This window comes from Melanotaenia boesemani, chromosome 12, assembly GCF_017639745.1.
Source record: "Melanotaenia boesemani isolate fMelBoe1 chromosome 12, fMelBoe1.pri, whole genome shotgun sequence".
NCBI lineage: Eukaryota > Metazoa > Chordata > Actinopteri > Atheriniformes > Melanotaeniidae > Melanotaenia > Melanotaenia boesemani.
Window position 1 is genome coordinate 36,764,815 of NC_055693.1, and position 24,440 is coordinate 36,789,254.

A 24,440-nucleotide genomic window follows, 5' to 3' on the forward strand; every position below is an offset into this window, starting at 1 on the left:
AAGGAATTGGGACACCCCTACCCCTTCACGTGAACGCGCAAAACGAAGGGGAAGGGCTAAGGGGTAGGGCCAAGGGGTGAAATGGGATTCACCCTAAGAAGTTAGAGAGAGTGTTATTCACTTTTGTATTAAAAATCTCAAAAGAATAAGAAATTGCAATTACAATTATAACCACAAGTGGGATTGAACCATCAAGAGTGGGCAACTTACCTCTTGTTCCCTCTGAATCCAGGATTTCATTACCTTGACTGTCAGTCAGGGTAATGTCCTCTTCATTTTCCAAAGCCTCCCTCACTATGGCCGCAATTCCCTCGACAGTTGCCTCAGGTTCCAAAAAGCGTATGTCGACTGTTCTGGATGTGGCCAGTTTACCATTCACCACCTCTGCAATGTGGATTGACCTGAAGATGGACAGACAGATAAATAGATTAGATAGATATTATTGTCTCCCTCTGGTAAGATGAAATCGTCCAGTAGCAGACAATCAAATCCACAACAAAACAATTCCATATAATAAATAAGTAATAATCAGTAATAATCGTCTCTTTTGTGGTGGTGGTTGTCGGCGAGGGAGTTGTAGAATGACATTTGTTTTCATATTGTTGAATAATATTTCTGCAAAAACATTTCTTTCATAATCAAGCCATAACCTTTGCAATGGTCTGGAAAAACCACTTGGTCTTGAAGACATAGATGGAGAGGGAAAGGAGAAGGGGACAGGTGCTCTATTTACAGGGGTCACAGGTGTCATACTTTGCCCCTGATCTCCGTGCACCTCGTAATGCCCCCGGTTAGTGAGGTTCATAATAGAAAAATTCCCTGAGACCTCTGGGAAGATAGCTGTGTTGTGTCATCTGTGATGTACACACTGCCAGCAGCAACCTGTATAATTGGGTAGAATGGACAACAAATTGCATTAGAACTGAATTATGAAAATATTTACTCTTTTATTTATTCAGACAGTAAAACATCACACTACAGCACAACATCTTTGCAAGGGGCATTAATGAAAATCATTTAAGAAAGAAATCACTCAGTAATTAAAGTTTATTTCATTTTATATTAAATAATCATTGGCAATTTCATCTTATGCTTGTTTATTGCCATCATACTGAGCAGTAATAAAGGTGAAGGTCTTTTTTTCAAGTACACCCCACTTTCGCCGTTTATATCTTGCATGATTTTAGAATTCTCGCATTTGCGTTGCAAAAACAAAACAAACAAAAAAGAAAAACTCCCGAACAGACTAGGAAACCACTAGAAATTACCCTTTGCAATAAGGTAGTAGCCTATTCTACAGGGTGTGGGAAGAATTTTTTTCCTCATTTATCAATTCACTTTTTTGTAATTCCTGCAATTTTTGCAAGTTCCCACACATTTTTAAAGTTAAAAAGTTTAAGCTATGTAAGGTAACATAGAGAAACATCACCATGTCATGTTTACCCACCTGAAAAATCCTGCAAACTTTCTCCACCGTCATATCGTCCTCTCGGAGGCTGACTCTTCTCCCACCACGAAAAAGTACAAATGACTCCATCACTTGGTCAATGTTTGTGTTTTCGGTTTAAATCGAATATCTACAGTAAACTGTGGGCAGCAAGTCAACCACATATGACCACGGGGCAGTAGTGTAGTTTTAGCAGCAGTAGAAGAAGAAGGTACTTCCGGTTTAAGTTAAAGCAAGCTTGAAGAAAAGAATTACAGTCGTTTTTTATTTCCTAAATTCTGTAAAAGTACACCCGAAATAGAAAATCAGATAAAGGCTCGTTTTTTGTTTACCTTCCTCCAAACGAAAATCGGAGATCGGGTGAATTTCCGATTTTCGTTTTTCAATATCAACACGAAAAACGGATGGCCGCGAAGTACACGGACCTGTTCGCTACTTTCAGGCCTCGTTTTGTGTGTATGCAACGTTTATAAATTAGGCCCCTGATCTATAACTCTTAAGCTTACACAGCTTTTGGCGCAAAATATCTACCACTACTGAGCCAAAGAAATAAAATATGAGATAAAACAGCAAACTGGGACAGCAGAGGGTGGGATGAACTCATGTCAAAGTGGGACCTTTTCTTTAGCTAATTATTGATCAGTTATGGGTTTTTGTTTTTGCATGAGTTTGGTTATTGAAATGTGTGGGTTTTTATGCTGTGTTTTGTATTTTACTTGCTGTTAATAATTGCATGAGAGACACCTGGACATGATTGAAAACAGCTGATTTCAGTTAGGTCCCCACGCCCCCTGGCTCTGGATTGGACAATGGGTAATGAGGAGCCTCTCTTAAGGACTGAAGGAGGATGAGCAAGGTGGAAGCAGCAGATCAAGTGGTGCAGAAGTGAAGGAGGACTGAACAAAGAAAAGGCGGCACTACAGGCGGAACTGAAGAAGTCAGAGGAGCTGCACGGATCGCGGGCGGAGGACCAGAGAGGCTGCAGGATTGGCTCCAGGCTTGGAGGAGACTACTGCAAAGCTTGTTACCAGCTAAGTAAAGGAAAGTGGAAGACCTTGTGGATACCACAGGCGTGTAACCTCTTTCTCCCTCCTAGAAACCTGCACCAATTGAGTTACACTTTCTTCTCCCCCTCCTACAGCGGCGTGTCAAGGATATCCAGCCGACAGGGTGATGACCACCGGCCCAGGCCAGCCGGTTGAAGTGGATTTCCTCCACTAAGGAACATTAGGAGCACGCTGGAACATTTTCTGGAGACTTGCTAGTCTCAGATCAAGGACAGAGGTTTTTAATATTTTAGTTCCCTGCCTCCACTTCTTTGGAGTTGGTTTTCTTTTTAAAAGAGAAGCAATTTTTATTGTTAATAAAAATTGTAAACCCTGTTCTGTGTACTCCTTCTTTGACAGTGGAAATCCTTTTTGCTGGTTTTTAGAACAACCCTCACACTATTGTGTGACACTCATCTCCTACTATTTTCTTTATCGCAGCTCCATTGACATTATTCAGTCTGATTCAAAGGCTCAGTCGTAGCACAGTAGCCTTTAAAATTTTGCATCGACAGAAGGGAACAAGCAAAATCCTCATCCTGGTTTAATACAGCTGGGGAAACACATGCAAGCATCCAACCAGCGTTGCACCGACCTGCAAACAAGCAAGGCTTTCCATTTAGGAAAGCTGTCGAATCCAAGCCCACACACCGCCTGTATGCCTTAAAGCTGGTTGTTCTTGTTGTTTTCCTCTTTTGTGGCAAATTAACTCACAAAATGCCTTATGGCTGCAAAGTAGTAGAAGATGGACACGTTCAGCAGGGACAGAAAGGAACCCAGCGATCTGGAGCTGATATCAAGCTTCACCAGTGCCAAATACAGATGTAATCAGACTACATTAGACTTCAGTTACTACTGACGCCAGAAAAGAGACACGTAACTACCTACAAGCACCGTCACTTATAAACTGCAAGTACAAAGACAGTCATTTTAGTTCAAAACCTGCAGAGGATCAAAGTAAGTGATCAGAGAAAGAGTGCTGGTTTTAAAGTACATCCAGGTCTCTTTGTTGTTCCAGAGCCTTTTATCACTGATTACAGCAAATACAGACGTCTCAGATGAAAGTCTGAGATTACAGAATACTCACACCCAGTGGTTCCTTTCATCACAGAACAGAAAAACTCTAGAGAAAGGCGCAATTATTCTCATTCATCTCTATAAAATCATAATAAGCTGAAACTTGTATGTTCTTGGATTTTGGGAGGTGACCTGCAGACCTTCACGATTCCAGGCAGCTTAATTTTTCATGTGTTCGTTGTTTAACCAATTAATTACAACAAAAAATATATATATTCCATGCTTTATGCTGCATCTTTGAAATAATCAACAAGGGTTTAAATGTAAATGTACTAAATTTATACAGCATTAAATAACAACCCACTGGTGAACCAGAGTGCTTTACAAAAGATTAAAACTGCAATTTAAAAACACACTAGAAAACAAGTACATAAGTTTAATTCTTAATAATAAAATATACTGACAAGTTTAAAAATTAATTTATTTCTTTCACTCGTCATGTGTCAGGTAATCTGCTCAGCACTGTCCCCGCAATTTCCGGTGGTACTGCTCCGTCTTTGACAGCTAAGCTCCATAGAAACAACAAAATTACATGCATAACCAATGCAGGAGACGGAGTAAAGTTGGGTTTATACTTGCACGGCGTCTCCGCAGAGGCTCGACGCCGATCTCTTCCAGACCCGACCTGCACCCCTGCTTGCAGCGCGGTTACGCGGAAGTACTCCCTTGTGATTGGTCAGTTTGTGATTAAGTACATTTTACCAACATCAGCTGCGCCGACCCTATCGTGTGCAGATGCTGCGCGAATATAAATCCAGCTTAAGCTGTCTGTCTGCGTAGCCATCTTTTGCGTCGAGCATAAATGGGCCTTAAGACATATTGTATCACTTCATGTGCAGTTTGCTTGTTTGCTCTGCACTGCACTGCTGCCCTATTAGCTGCACATCAAAGTTGATATTCTTCACTGTTTGTCCTTTCCACACCATATAACAGTTAACACATTCTCCTCCTGTTTTAACATTTCTGGGATGTTTCAGTTCCTTATAATCTACTATGTTTAAAGCAGCTTCATTTAGCTGACCGTATTAGCATGGCTGCTAGCCTTCTTCTCCTGCCTTCTATTGTTCAGTGTATCAGATGTTAAGCTACTCCTCTGCCTCCTTTAGTGATAACAAATGTAGCCTGTTCATAATTTTGGAGGCTAGCTCTGCGAAGTAGAAGCTCGGCTACGCACTGAGGAAAAGAATTCAGTACTTAGCCAAGCCTCTTTAGCTGGTGTGGAGCCACTTAGAGGGGCTAACCCATTTAGTTGTCCCTTAGTTAACAAGAAGTGGCCGAGTGGACTATTTTGTTGTGATGCGTTGCCAAGGTAACCGGCCCTGACACAACCTGCAGCTTGGTTGGTCAGCTGTTGTATTAGACCTGATCAGTGGAAGAAAGGGAGATGATTGATTAACATTATGTTACATGACACAAAGAATCATTTCAGAGGGCGGGTGCAGCTCCTACAGCTGGTGTGTGTCCAGAGGATCGTTTCCTACATCATTTTTATTATAGAAATATTATCCACCATTCAATGTGTATCAAGCAAGTAAGTCTATCCTAAATGGTTTTTATATTATCCACCATTCACTCTGTATCAAGCGGGTAAGTAACTAAGGTAATCAAGAGAGAAAGACAGGTGACTAACTGTTTAAAATTAAATGTAACATTGCCGTTGATCGTGACATTTCATAAAGATACTGGCATGTCCATAGTGGCGTGTGAAGGATGGAGATTTAACACTTGTGGACCCTGACCACTGCTGGTTTAACGTTTGTGGACTCTGACAGCTGCTGGTTGGGACGTTGCAGGATGACAAAATGTTGCTCCATTCTCGTCTCTCCTGGACTGATGGAGCCCAATAAGCCTGCAAGATGCTTTCACAGCGATGCGTCACAGACATAATCTGGCGTGTCTGCAGCCCGGTGTATGAGTTTCTGTTGCCACGGTTACCAACTACCATTTAGTCAGTGCAATAATTTACAGCAATAAGGCTATTTGACCGAAACTTCTTTTATAGGTGTCCATTATCACTTTTTAATTGACATCCTCCAGCCAATCAGAATCAAGTATTTACGCAAACCATGGTATGATGTTTGTTAAATATTATTTCTTTCTAGTTCCTGGGTGTTCCAGCTGGGTGGGTAGGGCTGCAGCTTTGGTTGGAGAGGGACTCCACCCAGCACGGCAGCAGCCGCTTCCTCAGAGGAAGTCCTGCAGGTGCAGAGGGAACCATCACCGCTATTAACCAGGTGGACAAGAAGCTGCAGGAGGTAAAGTCTGGAGAGAAGCTGGGACAACACTAAAAAGCTTTGTGGAGAAACAAAAACTCCTCTAAGTGTTTAATCACTTCTAGACTTCTAGACCTCTAGCTTTCACCCTGGTCCTGCTATGCTGGAATGAATGACTTGAGCTGCTTTCCACATGTTCTTTTACTGGTTGCTACATGTTGGGACGACTTCTTCAGAAAGACATTTGCAGACACAGGAAAGTAGAGCAGTTCCTAAAGCCACCTGAAGCCTTGTTTCCAACCATCACAGAGGTCCGAGACCATCTCAGAGTTCCGAGTCCATCACAGAGGTCCGAGACCATCTCAGAGTTCCGAGTCCATCTCAGAGGTCTGAGACCATCGCAGAGGTCCGAGAGCATCGCAGAGGTCCAAGACCATCACAGAAGTCCGAGAGCATCACAGAGGTACAACAGCACAGCACATGGTTGTTGGAACCAGTTCATGAGCCATGCAGTAAGTCTTGCTGGTCTCTGTAAACCCGCTTAGTCCGGAGTCTGGCTCCATATGGTCCAGCAGAGCCAGATCAGCTGTTGTACATCTTTACACTCTGGGGAGCCGTTTTATATCCAACCATCAATGTTCTGATCAGTTACACGGTGGAAACACTCTTATTGTAGCCTCACTGACGAGCATGTTTCCATGGCAACCATGTTATTTTAATTGTAATTATTATTAATCTGTCTGGAACCTGCTGGCAGCAGACACTTGCCTTATTTAGCCTGAATGTAAGTTTTGTTCCACAATGAAAGAACATGTTTTGCAGGTTGAGCTTCTGATTCATAACAAACATCTGCTTCTCTGTTAATCCTGATTACTCTCTTTTTTCTGAGCATGCAGGAGAATTAATATTGAATGTGCCTCTTTATTCATGTCTGCAAATAGCTTTAATATTTAACATGTGGTGTGAAAGGTAATATTGGATTCTGAACAAATCTCTGGTTTTCTGGACCGTTGGTGTCACCGCCATACACACAGATTCTGTGTGTATGGCAGGATCAGAGCACCCATAATGACTGCCTCCCCACCCATTGATGATGTCTCATCCACAGCAGCACTAGAAACATCTGTAGAAGCTGGTTTCTGATTGGACCGTTTCTGTCCTGTCCGGCTTTCTGAGTTGACCAGAATAACAGCTTCATCTAAACCTCCCCCCATCCCAACCTGACTGTTTAGGTTTTTCCTTAGTTAATACATCTGTACTGGATCTGATCAACATATCTATTATTTATTTTATGACTGCTGCAATAAAAAATCTAAGTTAAAAATCCCACTCGATCCAGGAGTGTTAGCTAATTATAGAACTATAGCCATCCTCCCCTTTATGTTAAAAATTCTAGAGAAAATGGTTTCAGCTCAACTATGCGCCCATTTGAGCAGAATTAATCTGTTTGAAAGAATTTCATTTGGGATGTAGATCTAATGATAGGCCTCAGATAAAGGACTCCTGTCTGTACTCATCTTGTTAGATCTCAGCATGCATTCCACACAATTGATCACAAGATTCTGTTACAGAGGCTGGTTGAAGTCATATTTATCTGATAAATTTTAGCCTGTTATGAAGAGTCTTCCTCACACACCAGAGTATGTCATGGAGTTCTTCAGGGTTCTGTACTTGAACAAATACTTTTCACATCATATATGCTTCCCTTAGGTGCTCATTAGACAGCATGGTATAAAATTTCATTTCTACGCAGATGATACTCAGATTAACTTCTCCATTAACCCTGATGAAACCAATCCGTGTGTTAGGTTACAAAGATGTCTTAAAGATATGAAGAGCTGGGTGACTGATTTTCTCCTTCTGAATTAAGACAAGACTTAGGTTGTCTGTGGACCTGAAAAACTCAGAACAAACTGTCTAGCTATGCCATTAATCTGGATGAAATTAATTTGGCTTCCAGTGCGACAGGGAGAAACCTTTTATTATTTTATTTATAGTTATTTTTGACCAGGATTTGTCCTTTGACTCGCATTTCTGGTTCTGGTTCTGCTGGAGGTGTTTCCTTGATTGGATTGAAGTCAAGATTCAATGCAATCTGTTGGTTTTCCTTAACGAGTCTGTTATTGATTATGAATTGGCTGGAATTTATTTGTCTGTAAAGCTCTGAGATGACTTTGTTGTGAAGTGGCGCTATAGAAATAAAGCTGAATTGAACTAAATTGAGCAATGAACAGCAAAGAAAAAGCAGAAAAACAGGACCTGAAATTACAGATCAGAGGAGAGAACTGGGAAGGAGCCAAGATCCTGCACCCGGAAAGCAACCAGTACCACCGCTGGATCAGGGACAGTGAGATCAGAAAGTGGGCCCCAAAGACCATCAGCAGAGATGAGGGCTCATACACCCACACCGGTCCTACGAAGGGTGCCAGATTGCATCATGACCTGTACAATGCCGTCATTACAGCAGATGTAATACAATCCATCCACTTGTTCCTGACCTGCACGGCTCATCTCCTTCTCGGACTTAGAGCTCACCCTCAGCTTCAGAGTGCTACAATGTGTGCTAAAGATCCTAGTCCAAGGAAGCCAACAGAGCCACGTCATCTGCATCACCTGCAGAAAGCAGGGATGAAACTGAGACTCCCAAACCAGACCCCCTCCTCTCTAAGGCTGCATTCCAACCAGGATACTCAGACTTGCTACAAATGGGAATTCGGTTCGGTTGGGGGTGCAACTTTCTTCCAGACTTCTTTCTTCTTCTTCCTACAACAAACCGGATCACAAAACCCAGAAGGACTTTTCTATTCAACTTCATCCTTGTGCTAAAAGAAGGCTGGACCCTGGTCCTCCTCCAGCCCCATGAGACTGCAGCTTGCTCCACAGGTTCTACAGCTCTGGGTGAATCTGACAAGAGGAACAGAGTCACAACACTTCCCTGTAAATGGCCAGAAGATGAGTGAACAGCTGAGATGGACTAATCACACTTCCATCTGCATGAGGAGACAGAGGAGGGAGGAGGAACTACTTTCTGCTCATATTGGGTCTAATTTCATTCTCATCCAGTTTTCCTTCTGTCTTTCTAACTGGGGCTGAACAGTGGTTATAAATGTTCCACATGATGACTAGATATTATGGATGAGGACCTCAAAGGAGGCTCATGTCAGACATCATCAGTTATCATGTTAAAAACAAATCTAATGTAAGGTCAGACAGTAAAGTTAGATTCTACTAAAGTGAAATGACGTCCCTGTATAGGTCAGGATGGAAGCCCTTTTCCTTCCTACAGTCCCAGAGGTGATATGCTCCTGGCTGCGTTCTTTAAACATCCTTATGTTTCTCACAAACAATACTGACCTCTTCCTCATTAGCTCCAGAAGAAGAGGAGGAGGTCTGCAGGTTGTGATGCCTATTTATGTTGTGAGGTTGTGAGGTAGTGGAGGGAATACTTTGAAGACCTTCTCAATCCCACCAACATGTCTTCCGATGAGGAAACAGATTCTGGGGACCCTTGTGTTGGCTCTCCTATCTCTGGGGCTGAGTCGCTGAGATGGTTAAAAAGCTCCTCAGTGGCAAGGCCCCGGGGGTGGATGAGGTCCACCTAGAGTTCCTTAAGGCTCTGGATGCTGTAGGGCTGTCCTCTGGGGAATCCTGTGGGGGTACTCCAGGAGTATGGAGTGCCGGACCCCCTTGTATGAGCTGTCTGGTCCCTGTACAACCAGTGTCAGAGCTTGGTCCGAATCGCTGGCAGTAAATCAGAATTGTTTCCGGTGAGGGTTGGACTCTGCCAAGGCTGCCCTTTGTCACCAATTCTGTTCATAACTTTAATGGACAGAATTTCTAGGTCTCTGCTCTTTGCGGATGATGTGGTTCTGTTGGCTTCATCGGGCCGTGATCTTCAGCTCTCACTGGAGTGATTCGCAGCCGAGTGTGAAGCGGCTGGGATGAGAATCAGCACCTCCAAGTCCGAGACCATGGTCCTCAGCCAGAAAAGGGTGGAGTGCTCTCTCCAGGTCAGCAATAGGGTCCTGCCCCAAGTGGAGGAGTTCACGTATCTCGGGGTCTTGTTCACGAGTGAGGGAAGGATGGAGTGTGAGATGGACCGGCCGATCGGTGCGGCGTCTGCAGTGATGCGGACTCTGCATCGGTCTGTTGTGGTGAAGAGGGAGCTGAGCCAAAAGGCAAAGCTCTCGATTTACCGGTCAATCTACGTTCCTACCCTCACCTATGGTCACGAGCTGAGCCGAAAGAACAAGATCGCAAGTACAAGCGGCTGAAATGAGTTTTCTCCGCAGGGTGGCCGGGCTCTCCCTTAGAGATAGGGTGAGAAGCTCGGTGATCGGGGCATCGCTGCTCCTCCACATCGAGAGGAGCCAGATGAGGTGGCTCGGGCATCTGGTTAGGATGCCTCCTGGACGCCTCCCTGGTGAGATGGTCCGGGCATGTCCAACCAGAAAAAGGCCCCAGGGAAGACCCAGTACATGCTGGACGGACTACATCTCTCAGCTGGCCTGGGAACGCCACGGGATTCCCTGGATGAGCTGGTGAATGTGGCCGGGGAGAGGGAAGTCCGGGTTTCCTTACTAAGGCAGCTGCCCCCAGTGGCGATTTTTGATATGGGCCATATGGGTAGCCGCCCAAGATGGTAATCACCGAGGGGCAGCAGTGTGGTATGAACAGAGATAAAAAAAATTGAATAGCACATCAGCTGGCTGCAGACATAAGAGCAGCTTCTGGATCATCACAGAATAAAAACAGCATGGCAGTAAACAACATTATTACCTTAACTTGGTTAAAACAGCCTGGGAGAAGAAATGTACCTGCTTCACGTCGTATGCGAAGAGAACATATTTCAGGTCCGGTGACACGGAGTACTTGGCCACGTTGAAATTAACCTGTAAGAAATCATGAAGAATAAAAGTATGAAGGTTCTGATGGGACAGTGTTTGCTCCAGTGCAGAACCACTTATTGTTCAGATTCACACATTCTGTGTATTTTTACTATTTTCTACCTTACAGAGAAAAAGCTAAAAATTGTATAATTTCTGTTATTGAAGCTCATAATGACTATTATAAAAATGAATGACTGTAGATTTAATCTGCGCTCTCTTCTAGTTCTCAACTAGCTGAGTATGGTTATCTTCTTCTGCAGCTTGAACTGTCCACATTTTCTAACCTCAAACTACTTTTTTCTGCTTTTTTTCTCCTCAGGCCAACTCCTCCTGAACCATGTCAGCTGACTGGATGCCAGGTCTAAATGCTCCACCAGCCTGCCTCCTGGCAAAACATCCCTCACTGAGCACAGAACTGGGGTTGTGTGTTTCTGCACAACTTTGTGGTAGCAAATCTGGTAGATTATCTTCTTAAATGTTGAACAAATCTCCAAAAACGTTGCCTATAAGCCCCTCACTGAGTGATGAAATATGGCTGCTAGTTAAACTGGGGAGGATTACTGCAGGCTAACTGGGCAGTTGGGTCAGGTTAACAACCTGCCGAGTGTCCTTTACAGCGCCAGCAATCACAGGATGATCTTATATGAACCCAACAATATAGGGTTTCATAGGGTTGATGTCTTTAGCTTTGTTCCATTGCGTGGACAATAGTAAAGATTGAGAAACATCCTTCAACCAGACATGTCCAAAACCTAAGCTTAGCTGCATATTCATCACAAGACTATATACTTACAAAGGTTGTGTTTGTCAGGACAACATCTGTTTTGTTTAAGAGCATGTTGAATCTGATGACATGGCCCTCGCTGTTCTTATAGATGACTTCAGAGTCTGTGAACAGGAAGAGAGGAAACAGAGAAACATCTGTGAATGCCGGAAGCATCCAAAACATACATCAGAGCGAAGAAAGGCTCCTAAATCTGTTAAGATGCTATAAGAAACATCTCTGCCACCACAAGTCAAAGCAAAAACGCATCACAAGAGAATAAGATTTGACTTTGAGCAACGGTAATGTTGTGTGTGCCAGGCCTAACATTACTGTTGGGGAACTGGGGGAAAGGTGGGATTTTCCATCCTGCAGGTGACACAGCGGCTCATGTATTGAAAGAGGCAGCATTGTGTGGCGCCGCCAGGGAAACATCTCTTTGTGCCGGCTTTGATTGGCTAGATGTGACTGCTCCTTGTGTTGGAGCAGAACAATGAGAAAGCCCCCCTCAAATGAAGGGTGGGAGTTGTCTGCACAAACATTCTAAAATCTGTGTGCAGTTATACTTAGAAATAATCAATATTCCAGTATTTTCAACACTTTAATCATTATCAGGTACAATAAGTCTAATAATCAGAACGGGTTCAGGTGGAAAATGAACAACAGTTAGATGTGACATCACCACATGCTTATCTCTGCAAAACTCATATGTGGGAATGGTAACCACCTGGAAACGAGTTAAATAATAATGTCTATTCAAGTCTGATTACTTTAGGTTTTATTTTGAACTTGATTGTGTGTAAAACCGGAAGTAGTGTGTTAAGACATTAGTGGTAGCTTAACATCGTCAAAGTGAGGCCAGGGCTGCTGATGTATTGGTTAAAAACTAGAGAGGAAAAGGAAAACTTGGTTATTTTTGCTCTAAAAAGTTGCAAATATGCTAAATAAGCTGAAATGCCTGCTCGCTTTCCTTTTCAAGCCGTGCATAGTAGGAAAGCTATTTTTGTTAATTAAAACATTGCAATTCATTATTTATTTAAATCTAAAATCTAATCTTTAAAAGGGTTTAAAAACAAGAAGAAACCAGGAAAAGTTTGAATGAAAGAGTAGAGTCTCTATAAATGAGTTCATTGGTAAAATGTAGACATATAGTTTCATTCATTCATTTACTGTACCGCTTCATCCAATTCAGGGTCTATCAGCAAGTAGCAGGTGAGTGGCCGGTACATCTGGACAGGTGACAGTCCATCACAGGGCGAACACAGATTACACTAACATCATGTCTTTGGATGGTGGGAGGAAGCTGGAGAGAACCCACACAAACACGGGGAGAACATGCAGACAGAAAGGCTGCTGTTCAGGCTCGAACCAGCGGCCTTCCTGCTTCTTGCAGTGTTAACAGCAGCACCACCATTCAGACAAATAAAATTACATTTCATTGTGGGTTAAACTGGTAGATTCTGACACTGTATTTAGAAAGTTCTCTGTATTTACTGGTTACCTTCCTGTAAACTGGTATTTTCCACACTGAAAGGACAGATTACCACACTTTGACTGAACATAATGATAGAATTTTGCATTGGAACCTGGACTATAAACCTGTTTTGTAAATCCAGGTCAGGTCTTATATACTCGTGGAAAAAAACTGAAGATCCAGTCCTTGTGTTCATCGAGGCTGATCAGAGATCCAGCTGATGGCGAGCCTCCCAGTTAAACTGTGAGCTGCATCACATCTTCCAGGTGACTCTGACGTAGGGTGGTGTCCCACGGATAACACCAACGGATAAACACCAACTTTACATACTTCCCTGACCTGACCTTCCTCCTGACTTGCTGACTTGAACTTTGATTGGATCCACATCGGACAGTGTTTGGATTGAACCTCTCAAAAGGACAATTCTTTATCTTTTCTTAGTTCATGGGCCCATAGGTGTAATTATTGTGCACTGTTCCAGTAACGTTCTACAACTAAATGTTAGTTATTTTTTACACCTTCGTCCAGGGTTGTTGCTATGACACTCAGCTTCTACGAACCTAGGTAGCAACGTGGACCATCTTCAGCAAACGAAAGATGATCATGCTTATATGTTTGATCGTGGCTTAATGATCCAACATCTGACAGGGAGAGAGGTTCAGAGACTGCCACTGTGAAGGATCGGCACTCCCATCATCAACACAGACCTGCAGCGCTCAGGCTGGGGTCGATCCTGGACCGAGTCTGAGCTGAACTTGTTCAGCTGTTGGATGAATTTAATTTCAGTCAGTTTTTTTAAGGAAGCAGGAAGTATTGAAAACCTGCAGGTCTATGAGCAGATTTGCCTACCTCGGGCTTAGGCGATGGGCTGCCAGCTCACATGGACTGTGACCCTGCTGTATTTTCTACGTGTGGACAGAAATAACTGTGGCTTGTTTCCTGAAGATATGCATTAGAGCATCATGGATCATTAGGGACCGTTCTGTCCCTTGAGGTTAGTTTTGCCACCAAAGTAGTTTCTTTGTTTTATTTGAAGAACTTTTTCAACCTTTCTAACAGATCAACAGTTCTCCCTCTCAGGCCCTTGGCGGACAAAAAAGTTCACTGCTATGGAAACAAAACAGATTAATATTTTTTTCCACCTTTTCTATGGAAAACCGTTAACTTCAGTCCTGATCACTAATACCAATTTTTTTTTTTTTAAACATTATTTTAATCCCTTAAATGCCAGTTTGCTCACATGATGTCATGTTTTAATGAAAGAAATAGACTGTTAGCAATAAAGCTGATTTAGATGTTTTTTCTGTTTGGTTTTTCTAGTTACCCATAGAACCCAGTAAAACCAGTTTTTTTCTCTCAACTAGATCTGCATCATTTAATATCAGGGATTAGTTTAGGAAAGAAATGAGTCATTTTCACCCACTACAGGCCTAAATACACCATATCTTATGTTCCGTGGCTGTATTATGGAGTGAATTGTGCTGCTGTCAGGAGGCTGCAGGTGTGCGTGAGCTAACGATGTCAGACTGATCTTTAAATAAGACCACCAGCCAACAAAAATGTGAAAAATATGTTTTTTGTCCATGAAACAGTGGCATCATGAGATCAAACTGGCATTTAACAGGTCAAATAATAAATGATTACATAATTTAATAACAGGAATTAACACCTCACTGTGCACCTGGCTGCTGGACTTCCTGACCAAAGCCCAGAGACAGTTCAGGTCGGCAGGAACATCCAGCATCACCACACTGAACACGGACGAGTGCTGAGCCCCCTCCTCTTCACTCTGCTGACCCACGACTGCACACCGTCCCACAGCTCCAACCTCCTCATCAAGTTAGCAGATGACACGACTGGTGGGTCTCATCAGCAACGAGGATGAGCCAGACTACAGCAGAGAGTACGGCGCCTGCTCCACGTCCAGCAGGAAGACCCTCCAACGCATCGTGAGAGCAGCTGAGAAGATCGTTGGTGCCTTCCCCCTACCTGCAAACATCTCCACCTATCATCACCTGAGAGAGGCCCCGCCCACCCGTCACACAGCTTCTTCAACCTGCTGACATCAAGAAGGAGCCTGCAGACCGGGACCAGGACCAGGACCAGCACCAGCACCAGCAGACTGAGGGACAGCTTGGTCAACCAGGCCGTCAGGATGCTGAACTCTCTCCCTGCTCTGCCCCCCTTCCACCCACCCTGGACTCTGACGCCCCCCATCAACGCCTGAACTTTTACCCCCTTAGGAACAAGAACAGCCACTTTAACCAGTATAACTAGTTTAACCAGTTTAACCAGTTTAACCAGACCAGAAGCTAACTCAGTCTGCTGTTGCTCTATAACCAGAAACACATCACTGACTGTAACCTGCCTCGTCTGTTTATTTACTCAGTGATGGAACTGGTTTCATTTATTGGCTCATATTCTTGGATTTCATGCACCGAGGTTTGAGAGAACCGTAGTTTAATTCTGTTTGTTCTGTATGCCGCAGAACTGACAATAAAGCTGACTTTGACTTTGATATTTGGTATTTTTAGAACTGAAGTTGAGATGAAAAAAGTGGACAAATATTGATCTGTAATATTTTATAGCAGTTTTTGGGAAAAGATTGTTCTGTCCTTGGTTGACCTGAATAGTAAATTGAAGTGACCCGCAAGGGTTAATGGTGCAAGTGGAGCAAATGCATCAGCCATTGAAGGAGAAGGAGAAAACTAATGATTTTACTTATTTGGATGGATGGATGGAGAATGGATGGATGGATGGATGGATGATAGATGGATGATGGATGCTGGAGCTTCACCCACTGCAGGCTGGTGTGCTCCTCACAAGTGCTTTGGACAAAAGAAAGTCCCAAATGAGATCACACATATAAAAAGCTCAGCCCTGGAGATAGGCGCGCCCACCCAGGGTCCCCAGACTCTGCTTCAACTTTGCAAGATGTGTTAGTGGGAATGAGGAGGTCTTCAAATATATATGTATATATATGTACATATATATATATATATATATATATATATATACACACTACATTACAGTCATTTAGCTAATGCCTTTATCCAAAGCAACCTACAGGCAGTAGCATTAAGGGTCTTACCTAAGGACCCAACTGGAAGGTGTTAATATTCGTTCCCTGAGGGATTCAAACCCTGGTCTCCCACATGGGAGACGGACGCTCTGCCAGCTGAGTGAACCAGCCAAATGCTGGATGTTGGTTATTTGTGTTTCAGTGTATATTTTATGCATTACTGCATCTTAAGGCTGTCACTTTTTTCATTTTTCCATCCATCATCCATCCATCCATCCATCATTCATCCATCCATCTATCTATCCATCCATCCACCCATCCATCCATCCATCCATCATCCATCCATCCATCCATCCATCCATCCATCATTCATCCATCCGTCTATCTATCCATCCATCCATCCACCCATCCATCTACCATCTATCCATCCATCCATCCATCATCCAGATTTCTGCTCAGCAGGAAACTCATCTTTGCGCCTGAGTCCATCTTTTAACATGACCCACCACATATGCAGCATGTATTCGTCCAACAGACACAGCAGGCCAGGCTTGCAGAGTGTGTGTGTGTGTGTGTGTGTGTGTGTGTGTGTGTGTGTGTGTGTGTGTGTGTGTGTGTGTGTGTGTGTGTTTTATTGTTGCACAACTATTCAGGAGCTGTTGGTTCTAACAATGTGCAGAAACACGTTAAAAAGGCATTATTTATGTACTGTAATGGATTTATTGGGCTCATGGAGCGATTCAGTTAAGCCTCCACTTCTCCCCACCTTCACCGCGATGCTGCCCTCTCTTCTCAGGCTCCACCTGCATCTACTCTGCAGGGGTCCAATCCTGCCTCCTTTATTCATGTCAGATATGATGCTCTGGAGTCTAACTGCCAAAAGAAATCGTTTCAAATTCAACTTTATACATTGATAACTGCTGTGATGCTCCCTCAGCTGATTTCTCGTCACTGAGCTGCTGGTAGGAGGTTTCTATTCCATCAGTCAGAAAACAGAGCTTGACATGCTGAGCTTCTAGCGTCTGCTCACTTTGTCTTTTTGATGTGTTTTGAATTGAATTGATCCACTGTTTTGTGGGTGTCACATCCCCAGACATATGGCCTGAGGTTGTGGTTTATGCAAAGACTGCTGCGTGGTTGCATATTGGCAATTGGCTGCCGATCCGGCTGACACCACCCTTCCTATGTCCACCTCCACTGTGATTGGTCGCCGACACTTCAGCCTTCAGACCAACCTCTGCTACAACGATTGGACGCTGCCATTCCCACACTTCCTGCCCTGGGACCAATCAGAAGAACCCCGGGTCTTTAAAATAGAGGAAGAGCCATTAGGCTGACAGTTTGCCAACTGGGATTGTTTGGAGACGCTGGTTTGTGTGAAAACTTTGTGGTGTGAGCTTTAGATTTCCCTTTGATTAGGTTGTGTGCACAGTTGTGCGTTTTGAGTTGAATTGAGAAGAGATGCTCTCATCTTTTTTTTGAGTAGCCATCTGTGTTTGAATTAGTAAAGAATTTGAGTTTGTGTAGAATTCTGTTTAGAGTTTTGGTTAACCTCATTTGGGGACATTTTTGTTTGTTTGGTTAAGAGACATTTTGGTTTATAAAGTTAATGATAATTACTTTAGTTTAAATTCGAATGGTCTTGTTTAATTGGTAATTGTTAATTGTAACCTTAAATTAAGGACACCTTTTGTTAAATTGTTTTCTTTTACTTTTACCGGACAGATATAACCAACCGTAGGACACTTGTTGTTATTTATAGTGAATATCTTTTGTTGGAACCTGGGGATTGTAAATAAATTATTGTTATATCTTTTTAAGTTTGGTCTGGCTTTTTTTTTTCTTTTTTTTTATTTCATTGACCCCATTTCCCCTAGTTTTTAAAGAGGGGTTGTAACATGGCGCCGTCTTAAAGAGCTGTGAGCTGATCTGTGTGAAGAAGCCTCTAATGAGCCAACCACATTCAGCTGACTGCCACCTGGAAGCTGCTGCAGAGGAAGCCGGTTTCAGGATGAAGCCCTGCAGCGTGTTTCACTGTGACGGGAGTTTCTTCTTCAGTGTTGGTGCTGAAATAAAAATCATGCAAGTCCTTCATCTCACACATGAGAACTTCTCGTGATGCTGAACGGCACTTTGCCCGAGGATATTTATGGTCTAGTTTACCTGCTCAGTGAGAAAGCTAGCACAGTCTGAAAGCTACTCGTGTGAAATGCTAACAGCCACTTAATGAATTACAATAATTCGATGGGAGGGGTGTTATTATTTTTATCTGACCAAAGAGAAGTCTTTCCAGTGATCTTTAAAACATTACTGTAGGTCTTTGCACAGCTTTGCTTTTGTCTGTTTAAATAATGGAATATTGGTAGCTGAAAAAGAACAAGCTCAGACTCTAATGTATTAGTAATGTCCTACGTCTGTAAGCCAATGAATAATGAAACACCTTCCTGCCAGGCCCACGTTGGCCACTGTACGCACGACATGTCGCCTGCAGCTTTTCTCTGTCATTTAGAGGCATGCAAATATTAAATCTCCTCCAGTAAAGGTCAACACAGTTCCGTTTAAGACAACTGCACCCAAATCTGTGGGGGCAGTGCCAGCCACTTCATCTTGTCATCAAAACTCTGTTTCAGTCAGAAAAAGGACCAAGCTAAAACCCGTTCACGTGGGATCTGTTCACTGGTTTTATGCCTGAGAAGCAGCTACAACAGGAAGCCCTGATGAATAATGCAACATGTAGTCCCAGGACAGAGCTAAAAACACAGCTCAGGGACCTTGTGTTTGAAAGTTTTATCAATATTTTGAAGTGGAAGTTTGAAAAGATATTTGAACTATTTTTTTCTCTTAAATGAGTGAATGTCATGATTACTGAGCTGCCGTGATCACTGCCTGCAGGAACCTCCACTCCCTCATTAAGTTCATCTGTTCCACCTGCCCTGATTACTCGCTCTCTCCACCTGCTCCCCGCCCTACTTAAACACTCTCCAGTCTCTGCTTCCCTGCCAGATGGTCAACATTACTAACCCTGTTGATATCCAGCATTTATCTCTTATTTCTAGACTCCTGTTGCCGACCTTGCCACGTCTCCTGGATTTCCCCATGCCTGATTTGCTGTCGGATTTTCCTGCCGTCTAACTTCTCTGGATTTTGACCCATGCTTTGGACTGACCACTGAGCCTTGCCTGTCACTGATAAGTAACCTGTTTTCTGCTTTCCTGTATATGACCCTGCCTGCCTTATTACAACTCCTCTGGATTATTGGATTTTTCCAATATTTCCACTGTTGATGGTTGCTGGAGCAACAGTGCTCTGATGACGCGTCAGACATGCGCTTGACTGATTGTGGAAGCTGAACTTTAAACCAGAGCCTCTGTGAATGTAACAATGGTGCCAAAGAAGCCCAGGTTCTTTAATAATGAAGATGTTAATTCCAAAAGTGGTTACGTGATTCATTCGGCGGAGTTGTGAGCTGGAATAGCTGAACACCATGACCAGAGAGGGATGCTAACCAGGCAGCACTGGCGCCTACCAGAAACGGTGGTGTGGATGACACGTTATCTGTCAGGACGATATGTTGGTCGGATCCAAGAAGCCCTTCCTCCAGTGGGACAAAGTTGACAGCTGGAAGTCGTCTAGCAGGTAGCAGATAGCTACCTAGCATCACCACCCGTGTAGTCAAGTCAAGAAAGAATAAAAAATAATAAAAATAATAAAAGTGCAAATAGCTGTTAGCTATAAAAGCGCATAAAAATATGGGCAGAGAACAAGCAACACCAGCGTCCTCTCTCCCTCCTGTGTCCTAGACCTGAACCCAGACCTGAACCTAGACCTGAATCTAGACCTAGACCTGTACGGCAGTACTAGGCATGATGCTGCATCCCTTTATCCTCCTCTCTTCTCACCTTGATGCTCCATCAGTCTGGACCAGACTAACATCTCTACGACCACAGGTGTGTCTCAGGGTTGTTCAAGACACATAAAGCTGCTCGTTGCATCGGTTGAGGTTAAATACCTTGTTGCAGCTGGAAGATGATCACCCTGCAGGAATCACCCCATAGGAGGCTTCCACCTGTTAGCTTAGCTAAATCCAGTTGGACACTTCTTTTCCATGCAGGGAAGAGAAGGCATTAAAGCAGGAACCTCAAATTTCAGCCCTTGAGGGCCTGGATCCTGTAGGTTTTAGGTGCTTTCCTGTTCCATCGTACCTGATTCAGAGCAGAGTGGAGACCTAGAGCAAGTCAGCTGTTACTGCACATGAGCAGCAGTTTGCAGAAAATTTGCACTTTAAAATGCACCAGCTGATTAAAGGGTCACCCAAAATGTGTTTTCTAAGATGTAAAACAGTTTAACTTAATTCTGATGAAAACCACATATAGGCTACTGTTGATTAATTAGTTATATTTTTATTTCTTTAAAAACAGGATTTTGGGGGGGTCATAGCGCCCCCTACAGGCTAAAAACAGGTATGTTTTCATGATAGAAACTTACTAGTGCTTCTCTATGGGTGTGTCCCAAACCGCACACTTCTATACTTCGAACACTACATTTAAGTGCTTAGTGCGCTGACACAGAAACTTCAGTAAAAACACTGAAAGTACCCGGATGCTGCCCTAAACTCAGCCAAAAATCTGGTGCAAAACAATGGACACTACACGCACTAAACGGACGCCATCTTGCTGACGTAGCGGAAGGGGAGGGACTTTCAACCAGTTTTTCAGAGCTGGCAGCCACCGACTCAGCGGTACCGATGCAGGCAGAGGCTGCAGTAGAGTTAGCAACGTGAATGTTAGCAGTTTTATAGCCGATTTCACGGATGTAGATGGGCTATAAGTGTTAAAAATGATTAATGCTATAGGTTCCGTATGTTTATTCATGATGGTTGAACCTCCAGATTAAGCACTGTGGGGTCTCTGGCGTAAACAAAATGGTCCTTGATCTGAAAACTGATTAGGAAACACCGCTGGTTAGAGAACCGGTCCGTTTCCATGGTAACGCTGACTAAGCCGTAGCTGATTGTACATCACTTTAGATAAGCGTCTGCAAAGTACCCATAAAGTACACACACATATATATATATATATATATATATATATATATATATATAAATAAATAACGTTTGCTTTTATATAACCTGCCATTGTGTGTTCACCGTAGGTCACTGTGGCATCAAACTACAGAGCCAGCAGTGGCACTGAGGCATTTACCACCTGTGGGCCAGGTTGTGTGTGTTGTGTGTTGTGTGTGTGTGTGTGTGTGTGAGCATCCACACAACCACCTGATGTGATCCACGTTCTGTCCTCGCTTTTGGGATCACCGAGATTGAAGCCTCCCTCCAAGATAGAGGGGGGACTCCCTCCTTAAATGCAAAATGGAAACTCTTTACTAATATTGGTATTAACTGTTCCCTTAGTGCTTCATACCATTCCCCAGGAAGCCATCAGGTCAGGGACTTGTTAGATTTCAAAGAGGAGATGACTTTCAGTTGTTATTGGCTTAGTTATTTTGCCGAGGGAAGGCAGGTCCAGTTGCACAAGCGTCGAATGGTTCGTAAATCTAAGCTTCTTCTCTACTTCTTCACCGAGAATTTTGTCAATTTCTTGTTTGAGTGTCCTTGTTTGCAGGAGTAATTATGGATTATTTGTTTTACTATGATTTTTCATCACTATCCTAGAGCAGACATGTGGTGGTATGAACAAAACTTAAACTGTCTATCTTGCTTATGCATATCTCTCCAAACATCCATAATGCCCAAGTCTTGAATTTTCCTCGTAATCCATCTCTCAATATTTCTAAGCCTTTTTTGATTTGTTGAGTCCAGTTTAGGATCCAAAATTCCATCAAGGTCACCAGCTCAAATCCGGATTTCCCCAGATTGAGATACAATATCATCAAATATCTTTTTAAAAAAAGATCTTTTTACTACCTGGTGGTAGTTTTTACCTCTCACCATAATAAACCCTCCCTCTCTGTCTTTAGTTTCTGTCTGGAACTGGAATTGCACATAGTTTGACATCATATTGGCCTCGCCCCTTTTTCTACCTGATTTAAATTATGAGTGTGTCTGTAACCTATTTCCTTTATTTTTTTCATGTTCTTCATTACTTATGTTAGTTTCGTGCCAAAAACCAATTTCTGCCTTTTCTTTTCTTGCCTCAGACAGTAATTTCCCTCCCTTGATGGGGCTGGTCAGACCGTTAACAGTAAGTGTAACTTTATGTTATTTGTGACCCAAAAGCATGGGGGAAAAATTAGGCGCGCTCTATCAAAATCCCAGAAAAATCAACAATAACAAAAGCCTAAAAACTTAAATGCATTAGACAGGATAAGAAAAACAAAGTAAAAGAAAGGTGAACTTCCATTATAGAGGTCATACTTGGACCTCTAGAGCGGGGAGATGCTCAGGCCAACAAGCTGCAGGGCCTTCCCGAAATATTCCTGTTGGTGGCTGCTGCCTGCCTCATATATAATCCAGTCAAATCAAACAAAACAGGCCCATTCTTCTCTGTTCTCCTTCCAAAGCAGGCGGAAAGTTCACAAATTATACAATATTTTACAAATTTAGGACCCACCTTTGAGATAATGACATTAATACGGATAAATCAAATGTCTATAAATGACGGTGCTTACCGAGTTGGTCTTAATAAACCTCTAGAGAAAAGAAAAACGTTTGTAGCTAATTGGTATTGTTGATGTGGTGGAAATGGGAGCGGCGGTCTCAGCTGGTCTATGAAACTTCCAGAGTTTATCTCCGGGTCGCTGCTGATAGTCGTTTCTACTACCGCCCGTCTTCTCCTTGGCCTGCTCCCAGGAGAGGCATGGCAGCGCTGTTTCCTCTGCTTCCTCGTTGACATCGAGGGGATCGGAAAGCCTCCTCAGCTGCTTGGTCAGAACTCTCATGTGTCACAGTTCCAGAATCCAGAAAGACGTATTTCTGTCCTGGGAGTGGGAAATCAGACTCGCTTTTCCTTCAGTACCCTTTTAACTAGCAAATAATCTCTCCTTTATCCATCACAGCTGCTGCATAATCATGATCATAAACTGCTCTCTTCCTGTCCACGCTGTTTTCTTCCATGCTGCTCTGATAATCCTCTCTTCAGTGGAAAATTTCTAAAATATCACAACTGTTGCTCGCGGTGGGGCATTTCCGGCAGGTCTGGGTCCCAGGGACTCTATGCCCAACTCAGCCAGGCCAGCACTCTCGGCCAGTTCGCTTTTTAACAAGTTTTCCACAAAACTGATCACGGAACTCCCCTCAGCTCAGTCCTTGATACTGTGAATCTGGATATTATTTCAGCGTAAATGTCCCTCAAGTTCTGTGGTTTTTGCTTTTAATTCAACCTGGGTTTTGTGTAGTGAGGTTAGGAGCTCCTTCACATCCACTCCAAACATTTCCTCCCCGTCAGCACGCTGCTCGGCCTCATCCAGTCTCTGTGACGTAGCCTTCAATTTTTCCAGCGGTTTCCTTGAAATGGCCCTACCCCATGCTCTGAATGGTGGGTCATGGACTTTTGAACAGGTAAGGACTGGAATAACGAGCAATCTGGGCAGGTTTCCTCTATCATTAGGTTAAATTCATCTCTTATCTCACCAACCTGCATCTTGGCGTTTTCTTGGAAGGTGCTTTGAAAGTATAGTAACTGTCGGGGAATTTTATTTTCCAGCTCAGACATGGCATTCTCGATAATTTCATTAACAACGTAGCGAATGGAGGTTAAAGAAAGTAGCTCGGCCTGCTCGGCATCCGTATCGCGACCGGCTTCTTCAGAGTCGTTATTTCTCTTTTTACTTCTCAAACCCTTGCTAGGGCCCTTTCCTTCTCCCCCTGACATTATTTTATATTTTAATTAAATCTCCTGGGCTAATACGGGGGCCAATGTAGGTAGTTCAGCCAGGATCAAAGTTTTTAGGCTGCCATTTTGCTTCCCATGCTGCCGGAAGTCCTTCCACAGATTTTCTGATGAAATCTTCCTGCAATGGGACGGATTTGTGCTTCTGAGGGTGTAAAAGTAACACTGGACTTTATTCTTTGACTTTATTCTGATCTTCATCTGGTGACAGACAGCAGCTCAAATAGTAGCAGCAGCTCTTCCTGCAGCTGCCACAACCTGCCGCGAGTCTCCACAGCTTTCCAGAGCTGCTGGAGCTGCTGACAGGCAGCTAACAGCTAACAGCTAACAGCGCTAACGGCTCACACTGATACGTTCAGGACCACCTGGTTCATGTGGAGCTGAGGAGATTCAGGAGGGAAAGTCTTCCACCTCAAAGACGCTCTGTGGCGTAGCTGCTTTGTATCTTGCTGCTTAGCTGCTGTCTGCCAATCATTTCTGCCTGTGCATCCATACCCGCCCACTCTCCACCCCCTGATCCCCCCATAACGCCCACCCCAACCCTTGCAGTTTCAGGTGTTTTTTAAACTTTGCCAGTGGGTGAGGTTACGCAGAAAGTAGGGGGTGGAGTTACACTTTAAAGTGAGCCTGCATACATTCAGCTATATGCACATGCACAGATCCTC

The 24,440-nt window shown here is 43.4% G+C and overlaps 1 protein-coding gene across 1 annotated transcript in view; it reads right to left on the reverse strand.

Moving 5' to 3' along the window:
* Nucleotides 1-24,440, reverse strand: part of LOC121650879 (inactive dipeptidyl peptidase 10-like) — a 282,313-nt gene that overhangs the window by 112,597 nt on the left and 145,276 nt on the right. The window contains exons 4-5 of the mRNA XM_042002663.1: nt 11,466-11,560; nt 10,601-10,675 (exon numbers count right to left, since the gene is read on the reverse strand). Coding sequence (XP_041858597.1) covers nt 10,601-10,675; nt 11,466-11,560 — 170 coding nt within the window. The remainder of the gene's footprint in view (nt 1-10,600; nt 10,676-11,465; nt 11,561-24,440) is intronic.